This window comes from Spermophilus citellus (genome assembly GCF_964194105.1).
Source record: "Spermophilus citellus genome assembly, chromosome: 7".
In the NCBI taxonomy this organism is placed as follows: domain Eukaryota; kingdom Metazoa; phylum Chordata; class Mammalia; order Rodentia; family Sciuridae; genus Spermophilus; species Spermophilus citellus.
In genome coordinates, this window is record NC_138188.1 from 24716608 (window position 1) to 24729258 (window position 12651).

Consider the following 12651-nt stretch of genomic DNA (forward strand, 5'->3'; position numbering starts at 1 on the left):
TATGCACATGCAGAAGCACACGTACCAACAAGCCCTGTACCCAGGCATGTATATAGGGACAGGCAAGTTGTAGCAGGGCCTGCTGCTCTCTGCTGCCTCCCTTCCTCTTTATTCCCCCACCTAATGCTGCCATTGCTGGGGGGGGGGGTGGAGATCCTTAGGAATCCTGGCCTCTTCTAGCCATTTCCAGAAGGGACTGTCCCCAGTAGCCCAGAGCACACAGAGTGTGAGGGTCTGACTTGGGGGTATAGAACCATGTAAGAAGCAGCTTATGAACTCTGATCTTTACTTCCTGATTCCACTCCAGCACAGGGCACACAATAGGTGCTCAAAGTAATTTGAGACAAGTCAGGGCACAGAGAAAGGGTCCAGAGAGACATGAGCAAAACAGAATACACAGTAGGTGCTTTCAGAAGCTCAGGACCAGCTCAAGCACATGGTAGGTGCCCTAGAAATGCTGGTTTAATAGCTAAAGCCACATCATATGAAAAACTTCCCAAATGAGCCTCTAGTCATCCCCAAATTAGATGACCCCTTAAAAGGGAGGTAGAAGAATATGACCCCTTTGAGGCCAGCAAGGGGCAAAGTGGGAGGGCCTCAGGCAGCTCCAGCTGGCTGTCCCTCCCCCCTGGACTAAAGGAAGACACTATTTATAGCTCCCCCTTGGCCCAGCCCCCTCTCCCCTGCAAGGCAACAGTGTTTCCCTGCCTCCAGGCCAGTGACAGACTGATGCCTCCTCAGAGCACCCCTAAACCAGGGGGAAAATCCCAACACTCTCATATCCCCTCCAGTACCACCCTCGCTGTGCCCAGGTCTTTTCCCATTCCCCCCACACTCCCCACACTGCCCCGTGCCTACCCTGCCCGCTGCTCCCCAGCCCCGGATCGGTAAGAGATCTGCCTCCTAACGTGCCTCTGTCCATCCTGCCTCCGAACTGACCAGGGCCACCGCCCCCTGCGGCTTGGGAAGAGTAGGGCAACCCCGCCCTCTGACAAGCTCAGAGTACAGCAGCCCCGCCTATCCAGCGGCCCTGGGCCCGCCCGCCAGGGCTGCTTAGTACTGTGAGGTTGACACTGGGGGCCCCATCCAGGCCGGCAGCCACACTCTGGCTGGCCAGTGTTGCCTCTTTACAGTCAGAGCTGCCTTTACTTCCCAAGAGCTTCCCTTGTCTTTCGGTGGAGTTGTCTACCCTGCCTGGAGTGCCTGCCCCATCCTCAGGCAGGCCTGTCCTCGCACCCAGGAAGTCAGTCCTAGCTCTAGGTCAGTAATGGAGTAGAAGATGTGAAATAGGCAAAACCTACTTCCAAACTAAGGGACCAAATCAGTTAAAAGAGTGTGGTGAAGGAGGGTGGACAAAAGGACAGAAAAGCTAGGTGTGACTCAACCCTCCTGCGTCACTGCATGGGTGCACAAGACTACGTGATTCTTGTCCATCCCATCCTTCAATCACTTGATGTTTATTGAGTGCCTCTTGCAGCCACAACCTTCACGTACACTATGTCACTCAATGCTCCCAAGAAGCTTGGTGGCATCACTCTGCTTTACAGAACACCTTTGCTCAGGATAATTCAGTAAGGACTGGATAGAGTTAGATTGGAACTTGGCAGACTAAGCCGCCTCTCCCGAGTCTTTGTTTCCAAGAATCAAAACTGGGTATGTGAAAGACAATGTCCAGTTATGTGGTACGTGTGCTTCATGCAGGTTTGAGGGACAAGTACCCACTTCTCCCTGTTCCCTTACACCCCCCCACACACACACATCTTGCTCACATTCTCAGCTGTCAGAGCTTTGTTTGTAAAAGGCAGCACATAGAGACTCAGCCACACACATGCACAGACACCCACAAGGTAAGACACAATGGTCAGACTTTCTGTGTACAGTCGTATCTATCTGGGATAGAAGCTGCCTCATGAAGCAGAACACATGTATGTAAACTTCAGCCAGCACTTCCATGTGTGATGGCCTAGGAGGGGAAAAAACCTGTAGGCCTTAGATGGACTGATCTCAGATGCAGTGTTCGTCTCTTGTTTTGAGGCTTCTGAATATAACATGATGGTTACCCCATGTAATAATGTCCAGATGCCCTGTGACTGTGGAACACCAAGACATAGCAATATTGTACTTGGCAGTGACCTCGTACTGTTCAAACTTTCCAAACATACTGTAAGTCTGTAGAGTACACAGGCATGGCAAGACATCAATACAACAATGTCCAAGGTGTCCAGAGCCCCTGACTGTGGTACACTCAGATAGGATAAGACACTCTTTGGCAGTGGCCTATTACAGTGGTGTTCAAGTGCACTCTGCCCAGATGTAGTATGATCCAGCTCTGTTGCCATTCTCTATGTTTTTCCATCCAGACCAACCCCATCATTTTAACCCTGTCTCTCAGGCTTAGCGGCGGCCAATGTGAGCCAGGATGCGAGCATTGGTTGCAGCCTGCTCCCTGGAAGCCCTGGCCCGGGCCTGCTCCAGTAAAATCTGTAGGAGGCCAATGGGGACATCCAGTGAGAGGGCGATACGTGGTCCAAGGCGGGGTACAGGGCTTGAGTAGCTCCAGGCAGCTGAGGGACTTGTGGCAGTAGCTGAGGGGCTCTTCAAGGACACAGAGAAAGGAGTGGTCTGGGAATAGTTCTGAGGAAGAATCTGGAAGGCTGGGATAGGGGTCACTGAAACAACCATGACTCTGCCCAACATCAGGACCATCAGCACCAGCGGAGCCCACCTGGTCATCATATGGTCAGGCTGTGAGGAGAAAACAGGCTCAGGGAAGGGGCTCTGTCAATATGGTTAACAGACAGAGACAGATGGCAAGAGCAGAGAGAGAGAGAGGAAGAGACAAAGAGACAGACAGGGAGGCCAGGCCAGGAACAGAGAGAAAGTCAGTCAGAGACAAAGATGAAGGGATGAGAAGAAAGCTAGAGTAAATCAAGACAGAGCTAAACAGAGAAGGGGGGCCCCCAGACAGAAAGATTGAAAAGAGGAATGAGAGAAATCAAAAATACAAAAGAGGGGGGAAAGGAGAAGGAAAGGGAGATGAATGAGATGAAGGCAGAGCAAAATAGGAGACTGGAAGAAAAGACAGAGACAGAAACCATCCAGAGACAGCATGATGGAAACAAATTCAGAGTCAGAAAAACAGACAGCTGATTTAAGAAGTAGTAGTAGGAATGGGAATCCTTGAGGCAGAGAAGCAGCTGGAGACCTCAGACCCTCCCAGGTCCAGATATCTCCATGAACTTAAACCCAAGGACCACTCAACCCCCAAGACCTCTCCCCACCCAACACCAGTCCTACCACTGACAGCTTCCTCTGGGGTAAGTTGCGATGTCTATGGCTGCTGGGGCTGGGATCAGGCGATGCTATCCTATGTTCTGACCCTCTGCTCCACTTCTGGGCCCATTTATCTCCACTAGCCCACTGTGGTGGGAGGTGGGTGTTTCCTGGCATGAGGCAGCCCCCACCTATGACTCATCCCCTCCTAGCAGGCAGTAAGGACACATCTTTATCTGCTTCTTTCTGAGGGTCACAGGAAAATGACCATGGCAGTGCAGCAGGACTTTGTATTCATGCAATACTGACTCTCCCAAGGGAAAATATGCCCCCCACAACATCACCCCCAAGAAGTCATAACAAGGACATTTTAAAACAGCAGCTTTAATGCCCCCCAGAATCAGCACCATGGCATCACAGGCTTGGGTCAAGGGGTGGGTCAGACGCAAGTCACATCCGCTCACTGCCCATAGCCACCCCCCATGGTGAGTCATCCACCAGGGAGGCAGGAGCCACAATGGGGGTTTGTCCATAGGGACAAAGGCTAGACCCACAGGACCAAGTCACTGAAATAATGGACATGCACACACACACACACGCTCATGTGCACAGAGGTCTCTAGCACCAAGGGGAGGGACAGCAGGACCTGTTGAGATCCAGATTCTTCCAGGGGACACTAAACAGCAGCTCATCAACTCTGGGCAGCACCTGGGTATGGCAGGTTAGAGACTGTCTTCAGCCCCTGACCTCCTTACACAGTATGCAGACCATAGAGAAACATGGAAAAACATCTTCTGGCGGGATAGGGAGTGGTGTGGGGACCAGAAGCCTAGCAGTAGGTGGGGCCCTGACTCAAATAAGAACCCATACTCAGGTCTTTAAAGAAGGGAACATGGAGAGGGACCATAATGGGAATTCTACAGTTGAGGTTCTGTATTCAGTTCTTTCATCTGGGGGGTCCATCCCAGGTCCCCCAGTCTGAGGGAGCTTCTCACTCATGACCTTGACCCTCAGGGCCCAGTTCCCTGCTGAGGTGGGGCTAAGCCTCTACCTGTTTTCTGGCTCTGGATCACGTGAGGCAGGCAGCGGCGTTCACAGGCTTCACGAGTTCCAAAACGGTTGGCATTCCCTCCACAGCCACCATAGACAAAGGGGTGACAGGCCTTTGTCCTGCCTGGCACAGCCCGATGGTACCAGCGCAGGGTGAAGGCAGTACAGGAGCCCTCATCCAGAGGCAGGGAGCAGGGGTCTGGGTTCAATGGGGATCAGTGAGAGGCCAGCAGGGAATGGCTCCACCTGCCCTTACCTGAACCCCTCTAGGCACATCCCTCATTCTCACCATCACCATCCCAAGGAACCTCAAGGTCCTGGTATTCCTCCACAGAATACTCAGAGTATTCTGAGAACTCGTCATCTTCAGGGGGCACTTGGTCTACAGCACAGTAGGATATACCATGAGGGAGAAGCTGCTGGCCCTGGGGCAGTGTGGGCAGCACTAATCTCCCCCTGTGCACATAAGGGTATCCATGCATACGCCCTACATGTGGACCCTATGTGCATGGCATGTGCTCTGCATGCATGAGCACCTAGATACATGTCCATGTCCCATCCATACATGCCCCATGGTCCAGTCATTCTCACCTTCCTCTTCTACATGGGAGACACGGAGTACAGGCACTGGCCTGTGCATCTGGGTGCCAGCTGTGTCTGCAGCATAACTAGGGAGGGGTCCTGGAGCAAAGAACAAGTGATGACACATGGGGTCATCATGAGCGGCCATACCAGCCACTCCCCAGGTGATAGACAGGGCAGGACCTAGGGTGAAGAAAGTTCTAGGCACAGAAAACTACTCACGTGATCCAGATGCAATAAACTGTCCCTGGCAGGCTGAAAAGGGCAGAAAGAGACAATAATGAAGGGAGAAAGAGACAAAAGAAAGATGGGAAGACACACACAAACACACACACATATACACACACACAGAGGGAGATTGAGATATACAGAGAAACAGCAGGAGAGACAGTGATAGAAAGACCAATAGAGAGAATGATAGGTAGAAGGATAGAGAGAAGGAGGCAAAAAACAAATGCCAAATGACTGCTTTGATATAAGGGGAGTAACCAAGGACAGGGTAGGGATGAAGAGCTTGAGAAGAAGATTAACATTAAACAGGGAGGAGAGGTGGGAGGGAAAGGGAGTGAGAAGGGAAATCGCATGGAAATGGAAGGTGATCCTCAGGGTTATACAAAATTACATATAAGAGGAAAGGAGGGGTAAGAGAAAAATAATACAAGTGGAAGAAATGATTTACAGTAGAGGGGGTAGAGAGAAAAAAGGGGAGGGGAGGGGAGGGGAGGGGAAGGGGGATAGTAGAGAATAGGATAGACAGCAGAATACATCAGTCACTAGAATGGCAATATGTAAATCAATGGAAGTGTAACTGATGTGATACAGTAATCTGTATACGGGGTAAAAATGGGAGTTCATAACCCACTTGAATCAAACTGTGAAATATGATATATTAAGAACCATGTAATGTTTTGAACGACCAACAATAAAAAAAAAAGTAAAGGGATGGAAAGCGATATTACACTAAAGCTAATTAAAAGAAAAAAAAAGAGAGAAGGAGGCAAAGAGAGAGAGTGAAAAGAGGGAGAAAGAGGAAGAAAGATAGAGGAGAAGTAGACAGGAATGAGAAATAGGGAAAAGGTCAACAAAGGGCAAGAATAGAGGGAGACAGAAACAGGTAGGCATAGACAATAAATGCAGTTGCAAAAAAAAAAAAAGAGGAAAAAGTACAAACAAAAGGATTAATCAAAAAATTACTTGCATGCACAAGGCCCTGGGTTCTATCCCCAGCACCGCAAAAAAAAAAAAAAAAAAAAAAAAAAAAAAAAAAAAATTACAGAGCTGGGGTTGTGGCTCAGTGGTAGAGCGCTCGCCTCACACATGCGAGACCCTGGGTTCGATCCTCAGCACCACATAAAAATAAATAAGTGAAATAAAGGTATTGTGTCCAACTACAACTAAAAAAATAAATATTAAAAAAATTACAAAGAGAAAGAGAGGAAGAGCAGAGCTTCACTCTGATGTTCCCAAATTCATCGCTGCCTGACTTGTGTCAGAGCCAGTGGGACCAGCTCTGCTCCCTCCTCTATTCCCTCCACACATGGCGACTCTGAAATCCTCAACTTTGTGGCTACCTACATCTGCTGTGCATCTCTCATCATTGAGAGAATTTCTGTCAGCATCCTGTCCTACAGTATGTGTGCCCTTCTGAATATCTATCCATCTCAACTCATCTCTTTGACACTTGCCTCCTGTAAGTATTGGGGACCTATCAGCCCCTATCTAGGTGTTCTAGGACAGAGTGGGACAGAGTACCAGAGACTCCAGGCTAGGCTCACTCACCACAATGCTGACTCATCTCCTGACGCACAAAGCCCCGAATGTCATCCTCCTGGAGACAAGACCACAAGGACCATGAAGAACCCATGAATCACAGAAGTGACATCAGGCACATAATGCAGGGGTCAAAAAGAGTCAGGAGCCTAGGGTCCAGGGGCTCAGGGTGTTAGGTGTGGAGACAGAGCCCTAGCCCACATAGACCCACACTTACTGTCAATGCAGCTTCTCCCTTCTCTCCACGGGGACCAATGGGCCCTGGCCGCCCCTATGTGCAACAGATAAGAATAGGCTGTGACCTCAGGTTCAGGGACATCAGGGTCACCCCAATCTTTTACCTTGAGCCTAGAAATCCCACTTACCTGCTCTCCTCTCTCACCAGGGGTCCCAGGAGCCCCAGGGGCCCCCACCACACTCTCTCCAGGGGGACCTCGCTCACCCTGCCAGACACAAGGATCAAGTGAGCGAGACCAGAGTTGGTAAGGGTCAGAAAACAGGCAAATTTGGGATCACAGCTTCAGATGTTGGGGCAAAGAGACTGGGGAATGGGTTGCAAAGTCAGAAGTCAGAGAGGTAGGAAAGGTAGGGAGGGTTAAAAATGTAGCTCAGTGGTAGGGTACTTGCCTAACATATGTGAAGCCCTGGATTCAATCCCTAGCACCACTCCCCCATACCAAAAACAAAAGGGTAGGGAGGTTCAGAGCTTAGGAGTCAGAGAATTCAGTCAAGAACTCTTACTTTCTGACCCTGAAGTCCTTCAGGGCCTTTGGGACCAACACCACCAGGTGGCCCTGGGGGACCACTAGCACCATCATTGCCCCTAGGACCTGGAAAGCCCACAATTCCTGGGGATCCCTGAAGAGAGATGGGATAGGGTCAGTAATAAAAATCTTGAAAGATGAACTCACTCCCAAAGAGCATGCTCTCCTCAGTTTACCATGATCTTGACCTTGACTTACCCGCTCTCCTTTCTCACCCTGGTCACCCTTGGGTCCTAACTGTCCATCAAAGCCTCGGTCACCCTGGGAACAGAAGAAACATAAGAGACACTTTGCCTTGACCTCCCTCAGATCCTGAACCTCCCCAAACTCCCATGAGTCCCCAGGCTCAATGCTTACAACCTTCCATGATCTGAGCATCTGTGACTACCAGCTGTGATCCCTATGACACCAACCTCTCTATAACCCACCACCCTGATATACATGAACCTCTGCTCCATGTTTCACCTTTTCATCTTAACTCTCCACTGTGATCCTTGCCCATCCTGAAATCTCACGACTAGCCCCACACCATCCCCCAACACCTGAACCCTCTACAACCTTCCTTGACCTTAAACCCTCATCACCCTATTGTAGCTTTCCTTGCCCCATCCTGACCACTCAAGAGATCCTGTACCTTGGGACCAATCAGGCCCTCTTTGCCAGGAGCCCCAGACTGGCCTGGCACACCAGGCTCCCCCTGGAGAAAAGAAAACAGAGCTTAGACCCTGGCCCAGCCGTATCCCACCTGGCCCACCTGGTCCTCCTCATTCTGGGTGTTCCTCATACTCACCATCTCTCCTTTTCGTCCTACCAGCCCTGGACGGCCAGGAAGACCAGCTTCTCCCTACAGGCATCAGGTTTGGGGTCAGTCTTGGGTACCAGATATCATGGTCCCCACACTCACTTTTACCTCTGTACCTTGTCTCCCTTCTCTCCATCAAGGCCACAGGCTCCCTTCATCCCCCGTTCACCCTAAGGGCAAAAAGCAGGTGAGAAAGAAACTTCCAGGTACTTCACTATATGAGCTCTTCACCCTAAAACTAACTCCCCCAACAGACTTTAGACATTCCAACATCTGACCTAACACCCAACATTCATCCCTGGATACCCTAACATCTGACCCCAGCTTCCTCACCCTCCAGTATCCAGCCTTCCTGACAAGAAGAACAGAACAAAACAAAAAACCTGATCCCCTTCCCACCTTGATGCCCCTGGGGCCCGTGAAGCCAGTATCTCCTTTGTCTCCTCGGAAACCAGGTGCTCCATCCTTTCCTGGGGCTCCCTGGGATGGGGGTAAGGTGTAGACACGAGGTCAAAGGAAATTAGTGAAGAGTTGCAGCAGGGAACACCATAAGGTGACAATCACCGTGGAGGCCAGCAGCATGGGAAGGGAAAAGTTTGGCATGGGGAAGAGTCACTTTGGGCAGGCAAAACCATCATAGGGGATTACTATGGAGGCGGGTCCCCTGGGCAACAGGAAGACATCTTGAGACATTGGTCACCATAAGGTCAAAAGCTACATGAGTGAGACCACCATGGAGATGGAGTTCCCACAGGAGGTCTCTGTGGGAGTGCAAGCACTTACCGGGTCGCCAGGGATCCCTGCAACACCAGGCTCACCCTACAGGAAACATTATAGGAGAAACCTTCAATGTGACCATTCTTCATGCTGGCCTATCTGTGGCAGCTACTTGGCACCCCTGAGGCCAGAAATCTTGTGTTAACACTCATGTGGCCAACAGCGAGGGAACAAGGATCCCTACACAACACTTAGGAGACACCCAGGGACAGGTGTGCGTAATGTGTGTTTGACTCTAGTGCAAAGTTTACCTTAGGTCCTATGAGTCCTCGAGCTCCCGTTGACCCAGTGGAGCCCTTGTCACCAGGCTCCCCCTTGGTGCCCTGTGGGAGGGACCAGGAGAGGAACAGTCAGGACCATACCAGGCTGGAGGATGACTGGCGCCTCCAAGTTAGGGCAGGGTTCCTCAGTGTCGCTCCCACTGACCCCAGTGGCTCCCTCCCTTCTACCCAGGATTCAACAACTCATTTATTGCTCTGGGACCCCAGACTCCTGCCTTTCCTTCTTACGCTAGGCCCTTAATCCCATCTGGACTACCCTAATACCCAAGGAGCCTGCTTTTAGGAACTTCATAGAGCCACAGTCTACCCAACTTCTTACATTAAGGCCCTAAAGCCCTCCCTCTATCCCCATTCTCTCAAGTCACTACAGCCTACAGAAGCCCTGCCCCTAATCCCCAGAAAGACCCCTCCTACACTCACAGACCCACTATGGAATCCCCATACCCTTCAGGGCTCCATATAGTATACCCACCCTCTTCCCTGTACCTTGTCACCAGGGTTTCCATTGTCTCCCCGAGGTCCTTTGTCACCATCTATGCCCTGAGGCCCTCGTTCACCCTGGGTCAGAAATTAGAAATGAGGGTCAGAGCTTGAGACCTTTGAGCTTTTTATCGCCACAGGATTCTCTATCACACTAAGGAAGACCCAATCTGCACATGAACAAGACTCACTCACCATGTCCCCCTTGGCACCCCGTGGCCCTGGAGGCCCCATAATCACAGCTGAGTCACCCTGAGAAGGCAGAGAGTAGTCAACAGAGTCAAGAGCACCCCAATCTCTTGCTCTTCCCATCCCCCATGCCCACACTCACCTTGTCACCCTTTAGCCCTGCAGTTCCAGCATCACCCTATTGGGTAAAATAATGTGAATCTCATTCAAGCTGAGGAGCCTTTAGTCCTGAATTATATGCCCCACCCCACTCACCACAGGAGCATTTTACCCACATTCTTACCTTCTCTCCTCTGTCCCCCCGGATGCCTGGGGGCCCCTACATGAAGGAAGATGACCATAAGCTATGAGGATTTGAGGGGACTAGTGGGGAGACAGCTCAGGGACAGGCAAAGAGAGAGGGACAGAGCGGGGGATGAAGGAAACAGAGAGCTAGAGCAGACAAGGAGAATTAGAAGGCTGGGGTGGACTGCAGAGAGTATCCCAAGGGCATATAGGGGACAGTCAGGGTACTGAAGTCATACTCCTGGCATTTTCCCCAAAGGAACCCACCATGAGTCCTCGAGGTCCCTCCTGACCAGGGTGGCCGTCTTCACCCTGGATGGTGACATTAAGTTAATTGACTCAGGGGTTGGAAATTCAAGGCAAGAGTGGTCATGAAGGAGCCACTGTCTGCCTCTCTGGCAGTGGGCCTGGCTATGAGAAGACATACATACCCGGATACCTGGCTCGCCACGCTCGCCTCGGGGCCCAGGAAGCCCTGCTCCAGGGTCTCCCTGAAGATCAACAGAATATCCTGGATAAGTGAGGGGACTCAGTGGGGGACAGAGGGCCATGGGAGATTAGTGGAGGTGACTAGAGCACAGGAAAAAGAAGATGACCATAAGCTATGAGGATTTGAGGGAACTAATGAGGAGACAGCTTGGGGACAGGCAAAGAGAGAGGGACAAAGAATAAGCACACTAAAGTCAAGGTAGCATTCCACCTACCTTGTCTCCTTTCAGTCCAGAGGCTCCAGGCACTCCCTGTGGGTCAGAATAAGGTAAAGGTCCTATGGTCCTTAAAGCCCACACATACCCAGCCCATTATAAGTTCTCATGTGGACAGACTCATGGGGCATTGGGGCACTTCTACTCACCGCTGACCCTGGTGGTCCAGGTGGTCCCAAGGGACCTGGGGGACCTTCTCTTCCTGGGAGGCCTGCCAGACCCTACAGGAAAACGGGGCAAGAAAGGCAGAAAGTAACTTAAGAACCTTCTTTCTCTTCTTCTCAAGTGAGGAGCCCCTAAGACAGGGTTTGGTTTCCCTCCTCCTCACCCACCACTAGATTTAGAAGTCTTGAAGTCACCAAGTCATGGAATGGAACCACTATATGACCCAGGTATCAATCCCTAGGTTTATACCCAAAGGACTTAAAATCAGCATACTACAGTGATGCAGCGACATCAATGTTTATAGCAGCTCAATTCACAAAGCTGACCTATAAAACCAACCTAGATGCCCTTCCACAGATGAATGGATAAAGAAAATGTGGTACATATACACAATGAAATATTACTAAGCCTTAAAGAATAATTGAAATTATGGCATTTGCATGTAAATGGATGGAAGTAGAGAATATCATGCTAAGTGAAATAAGCCAATCTCAAAAAACCAAAGGCCAAATATTTCTTTTGATAAGCAGATGTTGATCCATGGTGACAGGGAGGGGAAGGATAGAATGAAAGAACTTTGGATTGTGCAGAGGGGAGTAAAGGGAGGGGTGGGGTGGTAGGGATGGGAAAAACAGTAGAATGAGACAGACATTATTACCCTATATACATGTATGATTATACTTTTGATGTGACTCAGCACCATTACAGCCAGAAGAATGAGAAGTTATGCTCCATTTGTGTACAATGTGTCAAATGCATTCCACTGTCATGTATAATTAATTAGAATTTTTAAAAAATAAGTCATCAAGGGGCTGGGAATGTGGCTCAGGCGGTAGCGCGCTCGTCTGGCATGCGTGCAGCCCGGGTTCGATCCTCAGCACCACATACCAACAAAGATGTTGTGTCTGCCGAGAACTAAGAAATAAATATTAAAAATTCTCTCTCTCTCTCTCTCTCTCTCTCTCTCTCTCTCTCTCTCTCTCTCTCTCCTTTCTCACTCTCTCTTTAAAAAAAAAAAATAAATAAATAAGTCATCAAGCCCCCATGTGTTCCCAGCCACTCACCCGCTCTCCACTGGGGCCTGGCTGGCCCATCTCTCCTCGAGGGCCTGTCTGACCAGGAAACCCAACAACACCAGGAGCACCAGGATTACCAGGAGGGCCCAGGTCTCCCTGAAGGAGAGAGAGCAAATGGAGAAGGGGTTATATGGGACGCCTTTCTGGGACTAGTCCTAGAAGTCCTAGAATTCCTTCTTTCTCCCACCTCCAGAGGCCACCTTGCCCACTGTCCCTGCCACTGTGATTGGATACTGACTTACCTTCATACCTGGAGGACCAGTTGGCCCAGGGAGCCCTTGGACCCCAATTCCTGGGTCACCCTTTGAGGGAAAGAGAGGTCATATCAGGACCATGGGGTCTCAGGATCATGACCCCCAGCAGGGACCCTTCTGGGTAAATATACCTTGTTTCCTTTAAGTCCTGGAGCCCCTTTTTGACCCTGAAAAAAAAAAAAAGTAAACAGCACTTGAA

At 50.3% G+C, this 12651-nt stretch overlaps 3 protein-coding genes across 4 annotated transcripts in view; all 3 read right to left on the minus strand.

The window, feature by feature from the left end:
• Nucleotides 1-947, minus strand: part of PFKFB4 (6-phosphofructo-2-kinase/fructose-2,6-biphosphatase 4) — a 41092-nt gene extending 40145 nt beyond the window's left edge. Inside the window, exon 1 of the mRNA XM_081301859.1 lies at nucleotides 859-947. Coding sequence (XP_081157985.1) covers nucleotides 859-922 — 64 coding nt within the window. The 5' untranslated portion in view covers nucleotides 923-947. The remainder of the gene's footprint in view (nucleotides 1-858) is intronic.
• A 1082-nt stretch (nucleotides 948-2029) lies between these two features.
• On the minus strand, nucleotides 2030-3609 carry UCN2 (urocortin 2). The gene is made up of 2 exons (XM_081300750.1): nucleotides 3298-3609; nucleotides 2030-2745 (listed from the first exon to the last, which is right to left on the minus strand). The coding sequence occupies exons 1-2, from the start codon at nucleotides 3448-3450 to the stop codon at nucleotides 2395-2397; spliced, it is 504 nt and encodes a 167-aa protein (XP_081156876.1). The 5' UTR covers nucleotides 3451-3609; the 3' UTR covers nucleotides 2030-2394.
• Nucleotides 3610-3654: 45 nt separating this feature from the next.
• Nucleotides 3655-12651, minus strand: part of COL7A1 (collagen type VII alpha 1 chain) — a 33534-nt gene continuing 24537 nt past the window's right edge. For both annotated transcript variants that reach the window (XM_081300748.1, XM_081300747.1), the window contains exons 93-119: nucleotides 12584-12619; nucleotides 12441-12500; nucleotides 12187-12294; nucleotides 11107-11178; nucleotides 10958-10993; nucleotides 10685-10744; nucleotides 10521-10565; nucleotides 10252-10287; nucleotides 10111-10146; nucleotides 9975-10031; nucleotides 9786-9857; nucleotides 9270-9341; nucleotides 9025-9060; nucleotides 8641-8721; nucleotides 8358-8411; nucleotides 8230-8283; nucleotides 8074-8136; nucleotides 7638-7700; nucleotides 7417-7533; nucleotides 7041-7118; nucleotides 6893-6946; nucleotides 6685-6733; nucleotides 5128-5160; nucleotides 4915-5004; nucleotides 4613-4705; nucleotides 4325-4522; nucleotides 3655-3981 (exon numbers count right to left, since the gene is read on the minus strand). In XM_081300748.1, the coding sequence (XP_081156874.1) occupies nucleotides 3965-3981; nucleotides 4325-4522; nucleotides 4613-4705; nucleotides 4915-5004; nucleotides 5128-5160; nucleotides 6685-6733; nucleotides 6893-6946; nucleotides 7041-7118; nucleotides 7417-7533; nucleotides 7638-7700; nucleotides 8074-8136; nucleotides 8230-8283; nucleotides 8358-8411; nucleotides 8641-8721; nucleotides 9025-9060; nucleotides 9270-9341; nucleotides 9786-9857; nucleotides 9975-10031; nucleotides 10111-10146; nucleotides 10252-10287; nucleotides 10521-10565; nucleotides 10685-10744; nucleotides 10958-10993; nucleotides 11107-11178; nucleotides 12187-12294; nucleotides 12441-12500; nucleotides 12584-12619 (1770 nt within the window). In that variant the 3' untranslated portion in view covers nucleotides 3655-3964. The remainder of the gene's footprint in view (nucleotides 3982-4324; nucleotides 4523-4612; nucleotides 4706-4914; nucleotides 5005-5127; nucleotides 5161-6684; nucleotides 6734-6892; nucleotides 6947-7040; nucleotides 7119-7416; nucleotides 7534-7637; nucleotides 7701-8073; nucleotides 8137-8229; nucleotides 8284-8357; nucleotides 8412-8640; nucleotides 8722-9024; nucleotides 9061-9269; nucleotides 9342-9785; nucleotides 9858-9974; nucleotides 10032-10110; nucleotides 10147-10251; nucleotides 10288-10520; nucleotides 10566-10684; nucleotides 10745-10957; nucleotides 10994-11106; nucleotides 11179-12186; nucleotides 12295-12440; nucleotides 12501-12583; nucleotides 12620-12651) is intronic.

Excerpts from the sequence above, each read along its gene's own strand:
- UCN2 (XM_081300750.1), bottom strand. The coding sequence starts at position 3,450 with ATGCCAGGAAACACCCACCTCCCACCACAGTGGGCTAGTGGAGATAAA. Across the intron at positions 2,746-3,297 it reads CCCAGAGGAAGCTGTCAGTG|CCTGACCATATGATGACCAG; the intron begins GTAGGACTGGTG and ends TTCTCCTCACAG.